At 37.3% G+C, this 24,169-nt stretch overlaps 1 protein-coding gene across 1 annotated transcript; it reads left to right on the forward strand.

Moving 5' to 3' along the window:
• Positions 1-9,408: 9,408 nt before the first annotated feature.
• On the forward strand, positions 9,409-9,844 carry LOC114117289 (histone H2B type 2-E-like). The gene has a single exon (XM_027976109.2). It carries the CDS (start codon positions 9,464-9,466, stop codon positions 9,842-9,844), a length of 381 nt encoding a protein of 126 aa, XP_027831910.1. The 5' UTR covers positions 9,409-9,463.
• Positions 9,845-24,169: the final 14,325 nt, after the last annotated feature.

The raw sequence follows: 24,169 nt of genomic DNA on the forward strand, positions 1-24,169 counted from the left end.
ACCACTGAAAAACCCATAGCCTTGACTAGACGGACCTTTGCTGGCAAAATAATGTCTCTGCTTTTTAATATACTGTCTAGTTTGGTCATGACTTTTCTTCCAAGGAGCAAGCGTTCTAATTTCATGGTTGCAGTCACAATTTGCAGTGATTTTGGAGCCCAAGAAAGCAAAGTCTGTCACTGATTCCATTGTTTCCCCATCTATTTACCATGAAGTTATGGGACTGATGCCATGATCTTAGTTTTTTGAATGTTGAGTTTTAAACCAGCATGGTCATTGAAGCAGAAGTAGATGTTTGTTTGTTTGTTTGTTTCTGAAATTCTCTTGCTTTCTCTAGGATCCAGTGGATTTTTGCAATTTGATCTCTGTTTCCTCTGTCTTTTATAAATCCAGGTCGAACATCTGGAGTTCTCAATTCACGTACTGTTGAAGTCAAGCTTGGAGAATTGTGAGCATTACTTTAGTTAGGGTTCGATATGTGTGCCATTGTGCAGCAGCTTGAACATTCTTTGGCATTGCCTCTTTGGGGATTGGAATGAAAACTGACCTTTTCCAGTCCTGTGGTGACTGATAAGTTTTCCAAATTTGCTGGAATATTGAGTGTAGCACTTTAGCTGCATCATGGTTTAGGATCTGACATAGCTCAGCTGGAATTCCATCACCTCCACTAGCTCACTTGACTTCAGACTGCAGGGTGTCTCTCTTTAGATTAATGATTACACCATCATGGTTATCTGGGTCATGAAGATCTTTTTTTTGTATAGTTCTTCTGTGTATTCTTGCCATCTCTTTTTAATATATTCGCTTCTGTTAGGTCCATAACATTTTTGTCCTTTATTGTGCTCATGTTTGCATGAAATGTACCCTTGATGTATCTAATTTTCTTGAAGAGATCTCTAGTCTTTCTCATTCTATTACTTCCTCTATTTCCTGGCATTGATCACTTACAAAAGTCTTTTATCTCTTCTTGCTATTCTTTGGAATTCTGCATTCAAATGGGTATATCTCTCTCTCCTTTGCCTTTCACTTCTCCTTTGCCTTGCTTCTTTGCCATTTGTAAGGCCTCCTCAGACAACCTTTTTGCATTTCTTTTTCTTGTAGATCTTTTTGATCACTGTCTCTTGTACAATGTTATGATCATCCATCCATACTTCTTCAGGCACTCTATCAGATCTAATCCCTTGAATCTGTTTGTCATTTTCACTGTATAATCATAAGGGATTTGATTTAGGTCATACCTGAATAATCTAGTGGTTTTCCCTACTTTCTTAAATTTAAGTCTGAATTTTGCCATAAGAAGTTTATGCTATGAGCTACGGTCAGCTCCCAGCCTTGTTTTTGTTGATTTTTTAGAGCTTCTCCATCTTTGGCTGCAAAGTATATACCAGCATAATTTTGGTATTGACCATTGGTGATGTCCATGTGTTGAGTTGTCTGTTGTGTTGTTGGGAGAGGGTGTTTGCTATGACCAATGTGTTCTCTTGGCAAAACTCTGTTAACCTTTGCCCTGCTTCTTTTTTTACTCCAAGGCCAAACTTGCCTATTACTCCAGGTATCTCTTGACCTTCTACTTTTGCATTCGAGTCCTCTGTAATTAGAAAGGACATCTTTTTTTTGGTGTTAGTTCTAGAAGGTCTTGTAGGTCTTCATAGAACCTTTCATCTTCAGCTTCTTTGACATAAGTGGTTGGGACATAGACTTAGATTACTGTGATACTGAATGGTTTGCCTTGAAACAAAATGGAGATCATTCTGTTATTGATCATTACTAAAGGATGCACCCAAGTAATGCATTTCAGACTCTTTTGTTGACTATAAGGATTACTCCATTTCTTCGAAGATGTTCTTGCCTACAGTTGTGGATTTTACTGTCATCTGAACTAAATTCACCCATTACTGTCCCTTTTAGCTCACAGATTCCTAAAATGATGTTCACTCTTGTCATCTCTTATTTGATCACTTCCAATTTACCTTGATTCATAAGCCTAACATTCCAGATTCCTATTCAATATTGTTCTTTACAGCATCACACTTGACTTTCACCACCAGACAAATCCACAACTGGGTGTTGTTTCCACTTTAACTCAGATCCTTCATTCCTTGTGGAGCTATTTCTCTGTTCTTTTCCAGTAGTATTTTGCCACCTACTGACCAGGGAGTTCATCTTTCAGTGTCATATGTTTTTGCCTTTTCATACTATTCATGGGGTTCTCAAGGCAGGAATAATGAAGTGGTTTGCCATTTCCTTCTCTAGTGGAGCATGTTTTGTCAGAACTCTCCACCATGACCTGTCTGTCTTGGGTGCCTCTACATGGCATGGATTATTGTTTCATATAGTTTAACAAGGCTGTGAACCATGTGATCAGTTTTGGTTAGTTTTCTGTAATTGTGGTTTTCATTCTCTCTGCCCTCTGATAGATGAGGATAAGAGCCTTGTGGAAACTTTCTGATGGGTGGGCCTGTCTGTGGGGAGACCTGGGTTTTACTCTGGTGGGCAGGGCCCTGCTCAGTTCAGTTCAGTTCAGTTCAGTACAGTCGCTCAGTCGTGTCCAACTCTTTGCAACCCCATGAACTGCAGCACGGCAGGCCTCCCTGTCCATCACCAACTCCCGGAGTTCAACCAAACTCATGTCCATCGAGTCAGTGATGCCATCCAGCTATCTCACCCTCTGTCGTCCCCTTCTCCTCCTGCCCCCAATCCCTCCCAGCATCAGAGTCTTTTCCAATGAGTCAACTCTTTGCATGAGGTGGCCAAAATATTTGAGTTTCAGCTTTAGCATCATTCCTTCTAAAGAACACCCAGGACTGATCTCCTTTAGAATGGACTGGTTGGATCTCCTTGCAGTCCAAGGGACTCTCAAGAGTCTTCTCCAACATCACAGTTCAAAAGCATCAATTCTTCAGTGCTCAGCCTTCTTCACAGTCCAACTCTCACATCCATACATGACCACTGGAAAACCATAGCCTTGACTAGATGGACCTTTGTTGGCAAGGTAATGTCTCTGCTTTTTAATATGCTATCTAGGTTGGTCATAACTTTCCTTCCAAGGAGTAAGTGTCTTTTAATTTCATGGCTGCAATCACCATCTGCAGTGATTTTGGAGCCCCCCAAAATAAAGTCTGACACTGTTTCCACTGTTTCCCCATCTATTTCCCACGGAGTGATGGGACCAGATGCCATGATCTTCGTTTTCTGAATGTTGAGCTTTAAGCCAACTTTTTCACTCTCCTCTTTCACTTTCATCAAGAGACTCTTTAGTTCCTCTTCACTTTCTGCCATAAGGTTGATGCCATCTGCATATCTGAGGTTCTTGATATTTCTCCCAGCAATCTTGATTCCAGCTTGTGCTTCTTCCAGCCCAGTGTTTCTCATGATGCACTCTGCATATGTTAAATCAGCATGGTGACAATATACAGCCTTGACATACTCCTTTTCCTATTTGGAACTAGTCTGTTGTTCCATGTCCAGTTCTAACTGTTGCTTCCTGACCTGCATATAGGTCTCTCAAGAGGCAGGTCAGGTGGTCTGGTATTCCCATCTCTTTCAGAATTTTCCACAGTTTATTGTGATCCATACAGTCAAGGCCCTGCTCAATAAGTCCTTAATCTGATTTTATGCCGATGGGTAGGGATTTATTCCCTCCCTGTAGTTTGGCATGAAGGCAAACTATGGTAGTGAAATGCTGGTAATGGTGACCTCCTTCGAAAGGACTTATGCCAGCATATTGTGCCTCCCTGAACTGTTATATTCAGTGACCCTGACCCTGAGGCATGCCACTGTTGACCCATACCTCTGTGGAGACTCCTGGACACTGTTCAACAGGATGAAGTAAGTCAGAAAGAGAAAAACAAACATTGTGTGTTGACACATATATATGAAACCTAGGGACTTCCTTAGTGGCTCAGACAGTAAAAAATCTGCCTGTAATGCAGAAGACCCAGGTTTGATCCTTGGGTCAGGAAGATCCCCTGAAGAAAGGAATGGCAATCAACTCTAGTATTCTTGCCTGAAGATTTCCATGGGCAGAGGAACCTTGCCAGGTACAGTCCATGTGGTCGCAAAGAGCCAGACATGACTGACTGAGAAACACACACGTGCACACACACACACACACACACACACACACACACACAGAAAATCTAGAAAAATGATACTGATGAACTTATCTGCAGAGCAACACTCGAGACACAGGAATATAGAACAGATTTGTGGACACAATAGGGGAATGAGAGAGTGGGACAAATTTAGAGAGTAACCCTGAAACATATGTATTGTCATATACAAAATAGATTGCCAGTGAAATTTCTGTATGATTCAGGTTGCTCCAATCTGTCTTTGTGACTATCTAGAGGGATGGGAAGAAATAGAAGGTAGGAAGGAAGCTCAAGAGGGAGAAGACATATATTTACCTATGGCTGATTCATGTTGATGTATGGTGGAAACCAACACAATATTGTAAAGTAATTATCCTTTAGTTAAAAATAAATAAATTTAAACAAAGAAGATTAATGAATCACTTGTCTTGAAAAAGCAGAGATTCCTAGAGTGAAGGCAAAAATTTCAAAAGAACTGCTCAAATTTATCATGATATTGCAATGAATATCAGTTTTTCAGGTTTAATAATGCAAACCTAGGTTACTAACTTCAGCCAGTGGCCAGATGGCATAGATGAAAAAAAAAGTGTAGAAAGTAAAAAATAGTTGTGGGGCTAGAATGTATTTTACATATGTATTATAGGTGTTTTCTGGCCTCCCACCACTGAGAGGTAGGCTTTATGAAGATTGTGGTTTATTTGTTATTGTTATATTCCCATGAGTTAACTGATTACTTTTCACTAAGAAAATTATCTTCATGCAGAGAACTTATGAATATAAATTGCAAATGTTTAATGAAAAATTCATAAAGAAAATCAATTGAAATAATACATTTAAGGGTCTTTCTGACAAAGGCAAAATAATACTTAATCAGTTTTCTTTGCCTTACCAGGTACTGCAGTTTGAACATGCCACAAGCTTTATTTCATATTAAGATATTTTGCTTTTAGCAAAAGTTTTTATATAATTGATTGATCTTTTTCAACTGCAAAAAAAAGCATCCAGGAAGAAAAGTTTATTTAACATTTATAGACAATATCTTCTAGGGTAATGTTAGCTAACTTCTCATGGAAAAATGTTAAGATAAGAAAACACATTTTAATTCAAGTAATAGAATACCTTGAGTATATATTTAATGATGCTACTTTTTTTTAAATTATGGAGAGTACTTTTGTGATTTGATGACCACAAGAATTCAAGTGAAACAAACAAAATGTAGAAGGTTTGATTACAAAAGTTGTATTATATTTCATAGTCAGGGCTTGCAATAATTTTAGTTATGTTTTTATTTTTTCCCAAAACTGACATATTGTGGAGACTATACTAATGTTGACAGACCAGGGTTAAAATATACTTTGGGAAGAATTGTTGCATTAACTAAACAAGCTATTGCACCAGGAACAGCCCTTGGGCATTTAAATTCAACTTCTGCTACATTTCCAAGGACAGGCCACCCTGATACTGCCTGTCAGTGAAAAATAGGTAGTGTTGAACATTGACAAGACCCAGTAAAACCTTTGCAGACACCTTGCATGGAAAAATTTCTTCTGGGATTAGTAAGAATTTGCTGTCATTTTCAGTAGCATGTTTCTTTCCTATTTTCATTTTTCCAAACTTTGGGTATTTGACAGTGCTTTTAAAACCATGATGTGTTTATTTTAAAATGGATTGATATTTTAAAATTTTTAAAGTACACAATGTCATATCTAGAGCTTTAGGTAAATAATTATTGGCTCTAGACTTTGCTTCACCTATGTTTTGCACACTTTTTTTGTTTGTATTAATGATTGAAGTTAATTAAAAACATTATATTTGACCTATACTTAATACACCTACTTTTTCTCATTTCCTTTTCTTTCATATGGCAGGTATTACTTATGATTGCAAGAAAAATGTATTACAAACTTTCCAAATATCTATCAACTGGTAGCCATAGTTATTTTTGTAAATGTTCTTAAGAAAGAATTCTCAAGTATGTTTTAGAAAAGATTGTCATAGTTGGAAAAACATGAATATTCTGAGTTTTTAGCCACAAATCACTTTTTTAAATGGTTGTGTGTACAGGGGCAAAAGGTATCACCCAAGAGAATTTTCTGCATTGAACCTGTGCCAATTCTGAAGCAACACTTAGGACTTTTCTATACCATCCACATTTTTTTTAATCAAATTTTATTGCATATAGTGTATCAGATTGCATGAGAAGACAAGAAGGAAGCTTTGAAAAATAGTATTTGGTTAAACTTATTGAAAATGCTTTTTCATGTTACTTATTTCCTTCAGATTATTTATTTCATAGCAGTCATCTCATCTAACCATTGTATTGGAACAGCTTCATATATTTTCCAATGCAATTCTGTTGTTACATTAGGCATATTTTCCTAATTTTATAATATCAAAATTGAGAGTGCAGATCAGCAATTTTCCTCTTTTGCATGTACGTTAAAATTTGTCTGTGAGTCATCTTTGCATACATGTAATCCAGTTCATCTAGTTTTATAATGATTGAGCTAGGATAAAAATTACATTGGTTTTTACATGTTAAATCCTAGACTTGCCCAGATCTCCATGACCCCATTTTCCTTAGTCCCTACTAAATACAGCAGGGGTCAAAACATCTCCTTCCAAATGGGAAAGGACTACAGTTCTGACTAAGCAAACCACAGTCATCGAGTTTGGAAGCCAGCTGTAAGAGGAAAAGGAAAATGCCCCTGGGAAGTGTTGTCACAGCTGTAATCCAAATTTCAGAATAAGATTATTGCAAATAATAAGTGCTGAATAAATAAACAAATGAAATAAATACTAAGAAAAAAGCATTAACACATCTTAAAAGGAGATATTTTTACTTTGAAATGAAATTGATCACTCCATCTTCTAAAGAAGAGAGAATCTGAACAAACTGAAAATCAGTAGTTCTTGTTAAGGTCACAGGTGAACCTCTTCCCTGAAAACTGGAGAAAGAGTGAATACAGAAAATCAGAGCTTTTCTTAGGTCAGAGCTTTGGAGGAACATAAAGGGTTATTGACTGAATTCGGAGCAGAGGAAAAAAATTGAGTGTCAAGCTTTAAGTTATATCCACATGCATAGTCATGATTTTTACCTCGAGAATTAGCACTGGGTTTTCAGGGTGAAGAGCAAGTAAAATTTCCCTAGTGCTTCCAGCAGGGAGAGGGGAAAGTAACCAATTTGAAATAAACTTCAAGAATTATTTTCTCATTAACAAAGGCCTGACTTCAAGAGAAATTAATTTTCTTGAGCCTACTTAATGTGGAGAAAAGGAAATACCCACCTTGAACCCCCTGTAGTTTTGAACATAAAGGAGGGGAAATAGCCAATTCCAGGTCCTACTAGACTTTCTATCTCATGTAGCTGGGAAGTAGGGAAGCTGAGAAGCCCTTCTGAAGGTCTCAAGAGGCGCAAGTTCACTGAAAGACTGAGATCTAATCATAGGGCTGTGGAATGCTTCTCCCTCCACACTTCGCCATCACATAAGCAAGACTTTTACATGTGAGAGGATTACATTTGTAAGGAAGTGCAAGGCTCACACTCTGTACATGAAATAGCCTTTAGGGAAATCTACCAGCAAAAGTTAGATCATCAGAGGAAAGTTTAGCCTCTTATTCCTACAGGAACAGCAAAAACAAACAGCCAATGTTTCTTAGCCAAGTAAACATGAAAAACTCACCTAACGATTGGTTTACTTCAGTTCTTTTTACCAAACATTATGTCAAGCTTTCAACAAAAAAAAAATACAAAGAAACAAACATGCCCCAATATATGAAAGAAACACAACAAAAATTGTAAAAAAAAAAAAAAAGAAGAAGAAGAAGAAGAAAGAAAGAAAACTAAATTAATAATGAAAGTACATGTGCAATTATGTGACATCAATTTTTTTTTTTTTTTTGGTGACATCAAATTTTAAAACCTGTAATCAGTGAAAGACAAGCCTGGTGCACTGTAATCCATGGGGTCACAAACAGTCGGACACCACTGATCAACTAAACAACAACAAATCAGTGAATTTAATTTTCTAGTAACATAAGCTATTCGTTCTACAAGAGGTATAATTTGAATAGTCTACAAACAATATTTTAACATTAAGTACCTGCCATTAAAGACGTAATCACGCCCATATTACCTTATAAATGTTAAAAATCACATACTTCAAAATTTGTTTAAATTTTTAAAAATCATACAACAGAGATAAAACATGGAAGAGACATCTATTAATTTATTAATAGTAAGATCTGACTGAATAATACAAATTGTAAAACAAAAAATTACATATAAAGTTTACCTCAAAAAATTATAGATAAATATTAGTAAATTGAATGCAGTAATGAAAAGAAAGACTAAAGTGAAGGTCACTCAGTCGTGTCTGACTCGTTGTGACCACATAGACTGTAGAGTCCATGGAATTCTCCAGGGCAGAATACTGGAGTGTATAGCCTTTTCCTTCTCCAGAGGATCGTCCCAAACCAGGGACTGAACCCAGGTCTCTTGCATTGCAGGCAGATTCTTTGGAAGTCATAGTTAAATAGGTTTTAGTTTTACAATGAAAAAATAACATGCATAAAACAACCAGCAATGTAATGCATTAAACTTTCAAAAAAAAAATAGATATAAATGACAAAATTATCATTTAATGACAAAAATAGATTAAAATGTTAGATGATAATAATATTAAAAACAATATTGACAATACTGACAATATTAAAATATTAAATGACAATAATAGATAAAATATTCACACATTAAATATTAATACTAAATATTTGCATTAAAATGATCTTAATATAGTAGACCTTTATAAAAAAAACAACCTCAATATCACATGGAATCATGGAAGGTCAAAATAAATTCCTTTAAAATAGAGAAGAAGCCAGAGCTACAAGCCTTAAACATTATTATTATTCATTATAACTTTTGAAGTCTACCTTATAAAAGAAGATCAGAAAATGCAATAATATTTTTTGATGATGTGTTTATTATATAATTCATTTCCCCACATATGACTCTGGAAAATAATTTATATTCTTTGTTTGCCTCAATATTCTCATTTGTAAAATGAAGTTAATGAAATTAACTATTTGATTAGTTTGTTATGAGGATTAACTTAGGTCAATTTACGCAAAATATTTAGGAGAGTATCTGGTATACAGTAAATACCATAGATGTACTTGATGGTATTTACTATTATTACATCTAGAAAAAAAAAAGACCTTATAATAGATATTCACTTTATAATTGGTGAGATGTTAATAATTAGCTCCAAATGTTTTATGAATACTAAATATTATGTTTAAACTGCTTTGCGGCTGCCTGTTGTCGTCGGCGTTCCCGGTAGGCCCTATAGCTTGTGCTTGACGTTATGCCTGAGCCGGCAAAATCTGTTCCCGCGCCCAAGAAGGGTTCCAAGAAAGCCATGACCAAAGCCCAGAAAAAGGATGGCAAGAAGCGCAAGCGCAGCCGCAAGGAGAGCTATTCCATCTACGTGTACAAAGTGTTGAAACAGGTGCACCCGGACACCGGCATCTCGTCCAAAGCCATGGGCATCATGAACTCATTTGTCAACGACATCTTCGAGCGCATCGCCGGCGAAGCGTCGCGCTTAGCCCATTACAACAAGCGCTCAACCATCACTTCCTGGGAGATCCAAACGGCCGTGCGACTGCTGCTGCCCGGCGAGCTAGCCAAGCACGCCATGTCCGAGGGCACCAAGGCGGTCACCAAGTACACCAGCTCCAAGTGAGTCCCTGTGGGGACTCGGCACTCGCACGAGTTGCCCAGCCACTTGACGTTCTAAAGGTTCTTTTCAGAGCCACCCACCTTCTCAGTGGAATAAACTCACCTTTTTACTTTACTTTTGTTGTCTGTTATGGTACTTTTTCTGTACCGCCGATTTTTTTTCTAGTAAGAACTGGCCTGTCTCTTAGGATGAAGAGGAGGTACTCCAGAAAAGACCAAGTTTTGTGGATCAGTCCAGAACTAGCTAGAATAACTGTTCACTCATGCAAGTAACTTACCTTTTCCAGTAAAACCGTGAGAGATGGGTGGTCAGTGTAAATCTATTCAGGAGGATGGGGAGGGAGGGTGGAAAGTTAAGCATTAGTTACTTTACAGCAGATAGAGTGGGTCAACTCAAGTCCATTTTTCTTGAGCTCAAAACCAAAAATAGAACTACCTTATGACCCAGCAATCCCACTGCTGGGCATACACACCGAGGAAACCAGAATTGAAAGAGACACATGTACCCCAATGTTCATCGCAGCACTGTTTATAATAGCCAGGACATGGAAACAACCTAGATGTCCATTAGCAGATGAATAGATAAGAAAGCTGTGGTACATATACACAATGGAGTATTACTCAGCCGTTAAAAAGAATTCATTTGAATCAGTTCTGATGAGATGGATGAAACTAGAGCCGATTATACAGAGTGAAGTAAGCCAGAAAGAAAAACACCAATACAGTATACTAACACATATATATGGAATTTAGGAAGATGGCAATGACGACCCTGTATGCAAGACAGGGAAAGAGACACAGATGTGTATAATGGACCTTTGGACTCAGAGGGAGAGGGAGAGGGTGGGATGTTTTGGGAGAATGACATTCTAACATGTATACTATCATGTAAGAATTGAATCGCCAGTCTATGTCTGACGCAGGTTGCAGCATGCTTGGGGCTGGTGCATGGGGATGACCCAGAGAGATGTTATGGGGAGGGAGGTGGGAGGGGGGGTTCATGTTTGGGAACGCATGTAAGAATTAAAGATATTAAAATTAAAAAAATAAAAATAAATAAATAAATAAAAATAAAAGCACATGCATAACTGGAAAAAAATAAAAAAATTAAAATAATGAAAAAAAAAACTGCTTTGCTCAGTGCCAGAAGAAAGAAATCATTAATACTGAAGAGAATATATGATTATTGAGGATTTGTTACTAAACTTTTCCACATAAAGAGGCCTTACAAATAAGTTTTCAGTCTCATAACAAATGAAGATACTAATGATGATGATAATGATAAAAATAACTCTCTCCTGTTGATTCCTTACTGTGTAATTTGGCAGCTTTAGAGTTACCCATTATTCTCCTTTATTTTCACTCCTGATTCCATTCAAGTGTTACTTTTTGCCATTTCATAACCTAGACTTTAAGAGTAAATCAGCACCAAGCCATCTAATATAAACACATGAATCAGAAACATATTTCTGATATGTATTTCTGTATTTCTGATATGTAGGTGATAAATATTAATTTTGGTATCTGTGGAGGATGAAATGAGAGTATACTGCTTCCATGTTAATTATTTTGTCTAAAGATCAAGCCATATTACACATGTAACCATTAGGATAGGTTTGTTTGGAATGCAGAATTTGCCTTCATTGTATTTGCATTTTAAAAATAATACTTTCATTTGAAACGAAAAGCATTACTAGGTCAGTTACAAAGAACATGACATGATATTCATGACAGTTACATTAATTTGGGAACATTTTAAGAAATCACTATTTTCCCAGTAAATGCATATATAAAGGTAAGTAGAAAAAAAAAATGTAAGTTCCTCACTTAGACTCACTCAAAACCTAGATAATTCAGTTCCATAAACAAAATTTACCACTAGAAAAATTTCCCCAAAGTTATTCAAATTAATATTTCCACAAAATGAGAAGTTTCTATTACCAAAGTGTCCCAACTGTATGTCAAATCCATACATGTCAAACTGTGAGGACTTTCGAACTTCTTCAAAGAGATTTTCCATTAATACTTTACAATTGCACTTAGATTTGAATGTCCAGAAAAACTTTAGCTTTCTTAAGTACTTAGTATATATTTTTATTTCTTGTGAACAAAACTAAGAGTTCATGGAGTTCCATTCTCTACCCAGGTTATAGCATTATTGTGTACACGCATCTACATAATGACTATCGGTTCAGTTCAGTTCAGTTCCGTCGCTCAGTCGTGTCCAGCTGTTTGTGACCCCATGAATCGAAGCACTCCAGGCCTCCATATCCATCACCAATTCCCGGAGTTCACTCAGATTCACATCCATCGAGTCAGTGATGCCATCCAGCCATCTCATCCTATGTCGTCCCCTTCTCCTCCTGCCCCCAATCCCTCCCAGCATCAGAATCTTTTCCAATGAGTCAACACTTTACATGAGGTGGCCGAAATATTGGAGTTTCACCTTTAGCATCATTCCTTCCAAAGAAATCCCAGGGCTGATCTCCTTCAGAATGGACTGGTTGGATCTCCTTGCAATCCAAGGGACTCTCAAGAGTCTTTTCAAACACCACAGTTCAAAAGCATCAATTTTTTGGTTCTCAGCCTTCTTCACAGTCCAACTCCCACATCCGTACATGACCACAGGAAAAACCGTAGCCTTGACTAGATGGACATTTGTTGGCAAAGTAATGTCTTTGCTTTTCAATATGCTATCTAGGTTGGTCATAACTATTCTTCCAAGGAGTAAGCGTCTTTTAATTTCATGGCTGAAGTCACCATCTGTAGTGATTTCGGAGCCCGAAATAATAAAGTCTGACACTGTTTTCACTGTTTCCCATCTATTTCCCATGAAGTTATGGGACCAGATCCCATGATCTTCAGTTTTGAATGTTGAGCTTTAAGCCAACTTTTTCACTCTCCTCTTTCATTTTATTCAAGAGGCTTTTTAGTTCCTCTTCAATTTCTACCATAAGGGTGGTGTCATCTGCATATCTCAGGTTTTTATATTTCTCCCAGCAATCTTGATTCCAGCTTGTGCTTCTTCCAGCCCAGCATTTTTCATGATATACTCTACATATACGTTAAATAAGCAGGGTGACAATAATGAGCCTACATACTCCTTTTCCTATTTGGAACCAGTCTGTTGTTTCATGTCCAGTTCTAACTGTTGCTTCCCTTCTTGCATACAGATTTCTCAAGAGGCTGGTCAGATGGTTTGGTATTCCCATCTCTCTCAGAATTTTCCAGTTTATTGTGATCCACACAGTCAAAGGCTTTGGCATAGTTAGTAAAGCAGAAATAGATGTTTTTCTAGAACTCTATTGCTTTTTCAATGATCCAGAGGATGTTGGCAATTTGATCTCAGGTTCCTCTGCCTTTTCTAAAACCAGCTTGAACATCTGGAAGTTCATGGTTCACATATTGTTGGAGCCTCGCTTGGAGAATTTTGAGCATTACTTTATTAGCATATGAGATGAGTGCAATTGTGTGGTAGTTTGAGCATTCTTTGGCATTGCCTTTCTTTGGGATTAGAATGAAAACTGATCTTTTCCAGTCCTGTGGCCACTGCTGAGTTTTCGAAATTTGCTAGCATATTGAGTGCAGCACTTTCGCAGCATCATCTTTCAGAATTTGAAATAGCTCAACTGGAATTTCAACACCTCCACTAGCTTTTGTAGTGATGCTTTCTAAGGCCCATTTGACTTCACATTCCAGGATGTCTGGCTCTAGGTGAGTGATCACACCATCGTGATTATCTGGGTTGTGAAGATCTCTTTTGTACAGTTCTTCTGTGTATTCTTGCCACCTCTTCTTAATATCTTCTGCTTCTGTTAGGTCCATACCATTTCTGTCTTTTATCCAGCCCATCTTTGCATGAAATGTTCCCTTTGTATCTCTAATTTTCTTGAAGAGATCTCTAGTCTTTCCCATGCTGTTCTTTTCTTCTATTTCTTTGCATTGATCACTGAGGAAGGCGTTCTTATCTCTTCTTGCTATTCTTTGGAACTCTACATTCAGATGCTTATATCTTTCCTTTTCTCCTTTGCTTTTGCTTCTCTTCTTTTCACAGCTATTTGTGAGTCCTCCCCAAACAGCCATTTTGCATTTCTTTTCCATGGGGATGGTCTTGATCCCTGTCTCCTGTAAATGTCACGAACCTCAGTCCATAGTTCATCAGGCACTCTATCTATCAGATCTAGGCCCTTAAATCTATTTCTCACTTCTGTTGTATAATCATATGGGATTTGATTTAGGTCATCCCTGAATGGTCTAGTGGTTTTTCCTACTTTCTTCAATTTAAGTCTGAATTTGGTAATAAGGAGTTCATGATCTGAGCCACAGTCAGCTCCTGGTCTTGTTTTTGTTGACTGTATAGAGCTTCTCCATCTTTGGCTGCACAGAATATAATCAATCTGATTTCAGATTTGACCATATGGTGATGTCCATGTGTAAAGTCTTCCCTTGTGTTGTTGGAAGAGGGTGTTTGCTATGACCGGTGTATTTTGTTTTCAAAACTCTATAAATATTTACCCTGCTTCATTCCATATTCCAAGGCCAAATTTGCCTGTTACTCCAGGTTTTCCTTGACTTCCTACTTTTGCATTCCAGTCCCCTATAATGAAAAGGACATCCTTTTTGGGTGTTAGTTCTAAAAGCTCTTGTATGTCTTCACTGAACCATTCAACTTCCGCTACTTCAGTGTTACTGGTTGGGGCATAGACTTGGATTACCGTGATATTGAATGGTTTGTCTTGGAGATGAACAGAGATCATTCTGTCGTTTTTGAGATTGCATCCAAGTACTGCATTTTGGACTCGTTTGTTGACCATGATGGCTACTCCATTTCTTCTAAGGGATTCCTGCCCACAGTAGTAGATATAATGGTCATCTGAGTTAAATTCACCCATTCCAGTCCATTTTAGTTCACTTATTCCTGGAATGTCGACGTTCACTCTTGCCATCTCTTGTTTGACCACTTCCAATTTGCCTTGATTCAGGGACCTGACATTCCTATGCAATATTGCTCTTTACAGCGTCAGACCTTGCTCTATCACCAGTCACATCCATATCTGGGTATTGTTTTTCTTTGGTTCCATCCCTTCATTTTTCTGGATTTATGTCTCCACTGATATCCAGTAGCATATTGGGCACCTACTGACCTGGGAGTTCCTCTTTCAGTATCCTACCATTTTGCCTTTTCATACTGTTCATGGGGTTCTCAAGGCAAGAATACTGAAGTGGTTTGCCATTCCCTTCTCCAGTGGACCACATTCTGTCAGACCTCTCCACCATGACCTCCCTGACTTGGGTGGCCCCCCGGCATGGCTTAGTTTCATAGAGTTAGACAAGGCTGTGGTCCTAGTGTGATTAGATTGACTAGTTTTCTGTGAGTATGGTTTCAGTGTGTCTGCCTTCTGACGCCCTCTTAAACACCTACCATCTTACTGGGGTTTCTCTTACCTTGAACGTGGGTTTCTCTTCATGGCTGCTCCAGCAAAGCGCAGCCATTGCTCCTTACCTTGGATGAGGGATATCTCCTTACAGCCGCCCTTCCTGACATTGAACGTGGAATATAGTCCTACATTTATCCTATTTTATTGTTCTTGTTTGCTCTGATATAAAATTTTTCGTCTTGTCTGTTTTTCTGCTTATATCTTATAATTGCCTTTTGATCTTGTAATCAAATATGAAAAATATATTTTTATGGGTGTGATGATATGCAAGTATGAATAGAACACAGGGTATCTCACATGACATAGTTAGATATGAAATCAGGCTCTTAAATTAGGGACAGAGATTAAAGGGCAGATACATCACACTAAAGAATCATAATTTTATACATTAGATAATGGGAAACAGTGAATAAAACTTTTTAAAGCTGAGATTGTTTGATAAGGTTAGACAAGCAGAATATTGGATATACTAATGCTTAATAAGAGATAATTGCATAAACGAGTGACCTGGAACATTTGGGATAGTTCAGAGATTAGAATATAAGCAGTGAGACTAAAACTTTAGAATTTTTGAGCAAAATAATCAGTGAATCATTTATTTTTACAACTGAAGTTTTATGCAGTTAAAAATAATTTTTGATTTTTGAGAGACTACTAATATGTCAAATTTTGCCACTAAGATAAAGGAATGAAGACAGCAGAGTGTGTGCATGCGTAGGTGTATGTGCACGCTAAGTCACTACAGTCGTGGCTGACTGAAAAACCATGAGATTCTCCAGGCAAGAATACCGGAGGGTTACCATGCTCTCTTCCAGGGGATCTTCCCAAGGGAGGGATGGGACCCACCTCTCTTATGTTTCCTGCATTTGCAGGTGGGTTCTTCACCACTAACGCCACCCAGGAAACCCATGCATATGTATACATTTGGCTTAGTCTTAATGAATATGAATTGAAAAGAATTTAAATGATGTAACAATCAGTAGTATCAGACAGCATTATTTAAAAATTTCAGTGTTTTTCTTTATAAGAAAGAAGTAGCTTCAGGTATTCAACAACTATGATTCATGTGCTACAGAGATGTTTTCATTAAAATTTATGAGTAAATATTTTGAAATTGCACTATATAAAAACTTGCTTTCATAGATGTATAACCAGAGGACCGGTGAAGCACCATGGTGAGTCTAATTAAATGTGGTTGAGGCAAGGAAACTTTCATTTTGGAGAGATAAATTAGTCCCAATTAAAAGTGCACAATAATAACTAAATTTTGTGTTGGCATATTTCAAATACATTTAGTTACTTAATTTTCCTGCATTAGTGTGTATGCTTAAAAGCAAGAATATTTTCCCTTAGTAAGTAATGCACTGAATATTTACAGTATTGTGGTGTTAGTGTTCAATTTAAGTTTACATGAAATGAATAGGACTTATAATTCCTAATACACAGATTCTTCTGAAGCACCACTTTTAAATAACTTAAATTCATCTGCTAATGGTCTAAATTTCTATTTGTTCTTGAAACTACTTATATGACAATGATATCAATGGCTACAATGTAATTGGTTTACTTTAAAACATTTATAAAAAATTGAACTATGACCTCATGAATTCTAATTTTAGAATAATAGTATCTGTAAATAATTTATAACTAAAAGGAATTAATTTAGTAACTTTTAAAGCTATAAGCCATTTATTCACTTAGAAGTAAGCATATACTATGTAAAATACTGCTGTGGACAGGAAAGAGATCAAACCAGTCAATCCTAAAGGAAATTAACCCTGAATGTTCATTGGAAGGACTGATGCTGAAGCTCCAACACTTTGGCCACCTGATGCAAACAACTGACTCATTGGAAAAGACCCTGATGCTGGGAAAGATTGAGGGCAATGAGGAGAAGGGGGCAACAGAAGATGAGGTGGTTGGATTGCATCACTGGCTCAATTGATGTGAGTTTGAGCAAACTCCAGGAAATAGTGAAGGACATAGAAGCTTGGTGTGTTGCAGTCCACAGGGTCACAAAGAGTTAGACATGACTTGGCGATTGAACAATAACAATGTAAAGTACTAAGCTGAGAATTGTGGGGAAGATAAAACAATAAAGATACATTTTCTCCTCTCAGGAAATGTATAATATATAATAGAACATGAGACAAATAATATCTGTATTTTATATGAAAAAAAAAAGGAGATGGTAAAAATTTTTAAGCAGTGTGTGTAGAGAGCACATTTACTTAAGGAAGCCAGTAAAGATTAAATGAGGCTTTGAGTGGATCTTTTATCCCTTTTGATTGTAATGTTTTTGAATGTTTAATTCTAAAGTTGTCTGAATGAGAATATAATTGATTTATTTCTTGACATTTCAGTAGAGTGTTTATATGTAAGATAGACTGACTTCCTGCCCTAAAATTTTTCTTTGTGAGATTCTTTCATGTTGTTGCGCATAGCTATTGCTTCTTCCAATTCATTTATTATATAGAATTAACTTATACCACAATATTATAATAAATTTATTCAGCTGTTGCTCTTAAAAAATGATCCCCAAATGTAATGATGAAGGTACACCATTTAGTTTATGCTGACAGATTCTATGAACAACAATTATGTCTGTAAATCTAATAGGGAGAGCTTATCTCTGCTCATCAAGGAGACTGTCAGCCTGAGCACTAGCAAATGGCATCTCCGTATGGAGTGAAAGTCATTCAGTCATGTCGGACTCTTTGCGAACCCATGGCTTGTAGCTCACCAGGCTCCTCTGTCCATGGAATTCTCTAGGCAGGAGTACTGGAGTGGGTAGCTGTTCTCCTTTCCAGGGGATCTTTCCAACCTAGGGATTGAAGCCAGGTCTCCCGTATTGCAGGTGGAGTCTTTATCATCTGAACCCCCAGGGAAGCCCATTCCTACAAGAGATCTACCCAACCCATATGGTGTAGACTTCCTAAAAACATATGTTGGTTGTATTCCAGTTGCTGGTAATGAGAGAAGGAGGGAAGGAAAGAGAGAGAGAGAGAGAAAGATGTCTTCTACTTTCTGTAAGTTGCAAGGATGAAATGTCAGTGTCACATTATATGAGTAGCCTGTGGGATGGAATAAATGGTTTGTCTTGGAATAAATGATTTACCTATTGAATACATCAGGTTCAGATATGAATGCAGATTCTCAAGTATGGATTTGAAGATTAAAGAGACAAGTTATTTGCCACCACACACCCCCAATACGATAACACAGCAAACCGTAATGCAACCATTATAGGCACTTTCATTTAGAAAATAGGAAGAGTAGGAGGTCATTGGACTGTAGCATTTCTGAAATCCAGCCGGATCGATGTTTCCAGTTCCTTGGATAGCTGCTCAGTTCTGCTGCCTAACAATCATTCTCTGTGGCTCTGGGCTCCACTCTCAGAACCCTGGTTCTCTCTGAGCCATTGCTTCTTTTCCAAAAGAAAGTCTTCTCTACAACTGAGTTGTTTTCCCAGCCTCATCCCTGTCCAAAGTAGTTTTGAAGTTCAAAAGCCTCTTTTAGGGTTTTCTATGTAGAGGATCACATTATCTGCAAACAGTGAGAGTTTTACTTCTTCTTTTCCAATTTGGATTCTTTTTATTTCTTTTTCTGCTCTCATTTCTGTGGCCAAAAATTCTAAAACTATGTTGAATAGTAGTGGTGAAAGTGGGCACCCTTGTCTTGTTTCTGACTTTAGGGGAAATGCTTTCAATTTTTCACCATTGAGGATAATGTTTGCTGTGGGTTTGTCATAGATAGCTTTTATTATGTTGAGGTATGTTCCTTCTATTCCTGCTTTCTGGAGGGTTTTTATCATCAATAGATGTTGAATTTTGTCAAAGGCTTTCTCTGCATCTATTGAGATAATCATATGGCTTTTATTTTTCAGTTTGTTAATGTGGTGTATTACATTGATTGATTTCTGGATATTGAAGAATCCTTGCATCCCTGGGATAAAGCCCACTTGGTCATGGTGTATGATCTTTTTAATGTGTTGTTGGATTCTGATTGCTAGAATTTTGTTGAGGATTTTTGCATCTATGTTCATCAGTGATATTGGCCTGTAGTTTTCTTTTTTTGTGGCATCTTTGTCAGGTTTTGATATTAGGGTGATGGTGGCCTCATAGAATGAGTTTGGAAGTTTACCTTCCTCTGCAATTTTCTGGAAGAGTTTGAGTAGGATAGGTGTTAGCTTTTCTCTAAATGTTTGGTAGAATTCAGCTGTGAAGCCGTCTGGACCTGGGCTTTTTTTTTTTTTTGCTGGAAGATTTCTGATTACAGTTTCTATTTCTGTGCTTGTGAAGGGTCTGTTAAGATTTTCTATTTCTTCCTGGCTCAGTTTTGGAAAGTTGTACTTTTCTAAGAATTTGTCCATTTCTTCCAAGTTGTCCATTTTATTGGCATATAGTTGGTGATAGTAGTCTCTTATGATCCTTTCTATTTCTGTGTTGTCTGTTGTGATCTCTCCATTTTCATTTCTAATTTTATTGATTTGATTTTTCTCCCTTTATTTCTTGATGAGTCTGGCTAATGGTTTGTCAATTTTATTTATCCTTTCAAGAAATAGCTTTTTCCTTTGTTGATTTTTTGCTATGGTCTCTTTTGTATCTTTTGCATTTATTTCTGCCCTAATTTTTAGGATTTCTTTCCTTCTACTAACCCTGGGGTCCTTCATTCCTTCCTTTTCTAGTTGCTTTAGGTATAGAGTTAGTTCATTTATTTGACCACACCAGAAAATTACTAGAGCTAATCAATGCGTATAGTAAAGTGGCAGGATATAAAATCAACACACAGAAATGCCTTGCATTCCTATATACTAGTAATGAGAAAATAGAAAGAGAAATTAAGGAAACAAGTCCATTCACCATTGCAATGAAAAGAATAAAATACTTAGGAATATATCTACCTAAAGAAACAAAAGACCTGTATATACAAAACTAAAACACTGGGGAAAGAAATCAAAGAGGACACTAATAGGTGGAGAAATATACTGTATTCATGGATGGATTAGAGGAATCAATATGGTGAAAATGAATATACTACCCAAAGCAATCTATAGATTCAATGCAATCCCTATCAAGCTACCAGTGGTATTTTTCACAGAGCTAGAACAAATAATTTCACAATTTGTATGGAAATACAAAAAACCTTGAATAGCCAAAGCAATCTTGAGAAAGAAGAATGGAACTGGAGGAATCAACGTGCCTGACTTTAGGCTCTACTACAAAGCCACAGTCATCAAGACAGTGTGGTACTGGCACAAAGACAGAAATGTAGATCAATGGAACAAAATAGAAAGCCCAGAGATAAATCTACACATCTATGGACACCTTATCTTTGACAAAGGAGGCAAGAATATACAATGGAGAAAAGACAATCTCTTTAACAAGTGGTGCTGGGAAAACTGGTCAACTACTTGTAAAAGATCGAAACTGGAACACTTTCTAGCACCACACACAAACATAAACTCAAAATGGATTAAAGATCTAAATGTAAGACCAGAAACTATAAAACTCCTAGAGGAGAACATAGGCAAAACACTCTCCGACATACATCACAGCAGGATCCTCTATGACCCACCTCCCAGAATACTGGAAATAAAAGCAAAAATAAACAAATGGGACCTAATTATAATTAAAGCTTCTGCACAACAAAGGAAACTATAAGCAAGGTGAAAACACAGCCTTCAGTATGAGAGAAAGTAATAGCTAATGAAGCAAATGACAAATAATTAATCTCAAAAATATGCAAGCAACTCCTGCAGCTCAATTCCAGAAAAATAAATGACCCAATCAAAAAAATGGGCCAAAAAACTAAGCAGACATTTCTCCAAAGAAGACATACAGATGGCTAACAAACACGTGAAAAGACGCTCAACATCACTCATTATCAGAGAAGTGCAAATCAAAACCACAATGAGGTACCATTTCACGCCAGTCAGAATGGCTGCTATCCAAAAATCTATAAGCAATAAATGCTGGAGAGGGGTTGTGGAGCAAAAGGAACTCTCTTACACTGCTGGTGGGAATGCAAACTAGTACAGCCACTATGGAAAACAGTGTGGAGATTCCTTAAAAAACTGGAAATACAACTGCCATACGATCCAGCAATCCCACTTCTGGGCATACACACTGAGGAAACCAGAATTTAAAGAGACATGTGTACCCCAATGTTCATCGCAGCACTGTTTAAAATACCCAGGACATGGAAACAACCATTAGAAGACAAATGGATAAGAAAGCTGTGGTACATATAAACAATGGAGTATTACTCACCCATAAAAAAGAATACATTTGAATCAGTTCTAATGAGGTGGATGAAACTGGAGCCTATTATACAAAGTGAAGTAAGCCAGAAAGAAAAAAACACCAATACAGTATACTAACACATATATATGGAATTTAGAAAGTAATGATAACCCTTTATGAAAGACAGCAAAAGAGACACAGATGTATAGAACAGTCTTTAGACAGCAAAAGAGACACAGATGTATAGAACAGTCTTTTGGACTCTGTAGGAGAGGGTGAGGGTGAGATGATTTGGGTGAATGGCATTGAAACATGTATATCATATGTGAAATGAATCACCAGTCCAGGTTCGATGCATGATACAGGATGCTCAGGGCTGGTTCACTGGAATGACCCAGAGGGATGGTATCGGGAGGGAGGTGGGAGAGGGGTTCAGGATGGGAACACATGTACACCCATGGGGATTCATGTTGCTGTATGACAAAACCAATATACTATTGTAAAGTAATTAGCCTCCAATTAAAATAAATAACTTTATATTTTAAAAAATCATCCTTTAATTTTGTACAAATTTTGTCCCTTCTTTTTCCAATTTGGAAGTATTTACATTGGCAGTATTATTTTTTTTAATGATTGTTTCCAAAGAATCTGATTAGGGATCAGTTCTTTAGACAAAAAGTTAAACTCTCAAAATATTTAGAGATAAACCTTTCATTCCAATCCCAAAGAAAGGCAATGCCAAAGAATGCTCAAACTACCGCACAATTGCACTCATCTCACACGCTAGCAAAATAATGCTCAAAATTCTTCAAGCCAGGCTTCAACTGTACATGAAATGAGAACTTCCAGATGTTCAAGCTGGATTTAGAAAAGGCAGAGGAACAAGACATCAAATTGCCAAGATCCGTTGGATCATCAGAAAAGCAAGAGAGTTCCAGAAAAACGTCTATTTCTGCTTTATTGACTATGTCAAAGCCTTTGACTATGCGGATCACAGCAAATAGTGGAAAATTCTTAAAGAGATGGGGATACCAGGCAATCTGACCTGCATCCTGAAAAATCTGTATGCTGTCAAGAAGCAACAGTTAGAACTGTGCATGGAACAACAGACTGGTTCTAAATCAGGAAAGGTGTACGCCAAGGCGGTATATTGTTACACTGCTTATTTAACTAATATGCAGAGTACATCATGAGAAATGCTGGACTGGATGAAGCACAAACTGGAATCAAGATTGCTGGGAGAAATATCAATAACCTCAATATGCAGATAACACCACACTTATGGCAGAAAGCCAAGAACTAAAGAGCCTCTTGATGAAAGTGAGAGAGGGGAGTGAAAAAGTTGGCTTAAAACTCAACATTCAGAAAACTAAGATCATAGCATCCAGTCCTATCACTTCATAGCAAATAGATGGGGAAACAATGAAAACACCGACAGACTTTATTTTCTTGGACTCCAGAATCACTGCAGATGGTGACTGCAGTCATGAAATTAAAAGCCACTTACTCCTTGGAAGGAAAGACATGACCAGCCTAGACAGCATATTAAAAAGCAGAGACATTACTTTGCCAACAGAAGTCCATCTGGCCAAAGCTATGGTTTTTCCAGTAGTCGTGTATGGATGTGAGAGTTACACTATAAAGAAAGCTGAGCAACGAAGAATCTATGCTTGTGGACTTTGCTGTTGGAGAAGATCCTTGAGAGTCCCTTGGGCTGCAAAGAGATCAAACCAGTCCACTCTAAAGGAAATCAGTCCTGAATATTCACTGGAAGGACTGATGCTAAAGCTGAAACTCCAATACTTTGGCCACCTGATGCAAAGAACTGACTCATTTGAAAAGACCCTGATGCTGGGAAAGATTGAAGTCAGGAGGAGAAGGGAATGACAGAGGATGAGATGGTTGGATGGCATCACTGTCTCAATGGACATGAGTTTGAGTAAACTCTGGGAGTTGTTGATGGACAGGGAGGCTCAGTGTGCTGCAACCCATGGAGTCGCAAACATTCGGACATGACTGAGCAACTGAACTGAACTGAACTGGCGAGTTTTATATTGTTTTCCAGTTCATGACTCATGGCGAGATGATGGGTGGAGTATAGCATTGAAGAGGATGAAGCCAATGAGGTTAAACAGGAGTTGGGGTCTTCTGAATTTCCCTTGATTTCCTCTTACAGCTAAGTCAAAGGAATAACTACTCCAGTGGGGGAAAGCCTTTTATGATTGGTTCTTCCACTCTGTTGATGTAAAATGAATTGACCTTGAAGCTAGTGTGCTGTCATTTATGATTTTTCAGAAACTCTATTGAGATAAGAGTTTCTTTGTTTATATTTTTATCTATAGAACAATTAATCCTAGAGTTTTTTTATCTAATCACATTTTGTTATTTAATAGGGAGTTCTTTTGCCTCCCCATAACTTCTTATCTTTTTAGATTTATTTTAAAACTGCGTTTCTCTTTTGCTTACATTCATATGTTCCTTAGCCTTCTTTTTGTAGTAATAATAATAAGTTTAAGGAGAGAACAGAGGTCCCTTTTTTTCTGTAATTTTCTAAAGAATCTTGCTCTCATTCTCTTGATTTGGAGGGTCACCAAGGTGATATAGTCTCTAGTTTAATGGAGCAACTGGTCTCCCAACTGCTGACCT

Source organism: Ovis aries, chromosome 12 (genome assembly GCF_016772045.2).
Source record: "Ovis aries strain OAR_USU_Benz2616 breed Rambouillet chromosome 12, ARS-UI_Ramb_v3.0, whole genome shotgun sequence".
NCBI classification, from domain to species: domain Eukaryota; kingdom Metazoa; phylum Chordata; class Mammalia; order Artiodactyla; family Bovidae; genus Ovis; species Ovis aries.

Bases quoted from the DNA above. Each gene is read 5' to 3' on its own strand.
- LOC114117289 (XM_027976109.2), top strand. From the start codon at position 9,464: ATGCCTGAGCCGGCAAAATCTGTTCCCGCGCCCAAGAAGGGTTCCAAG.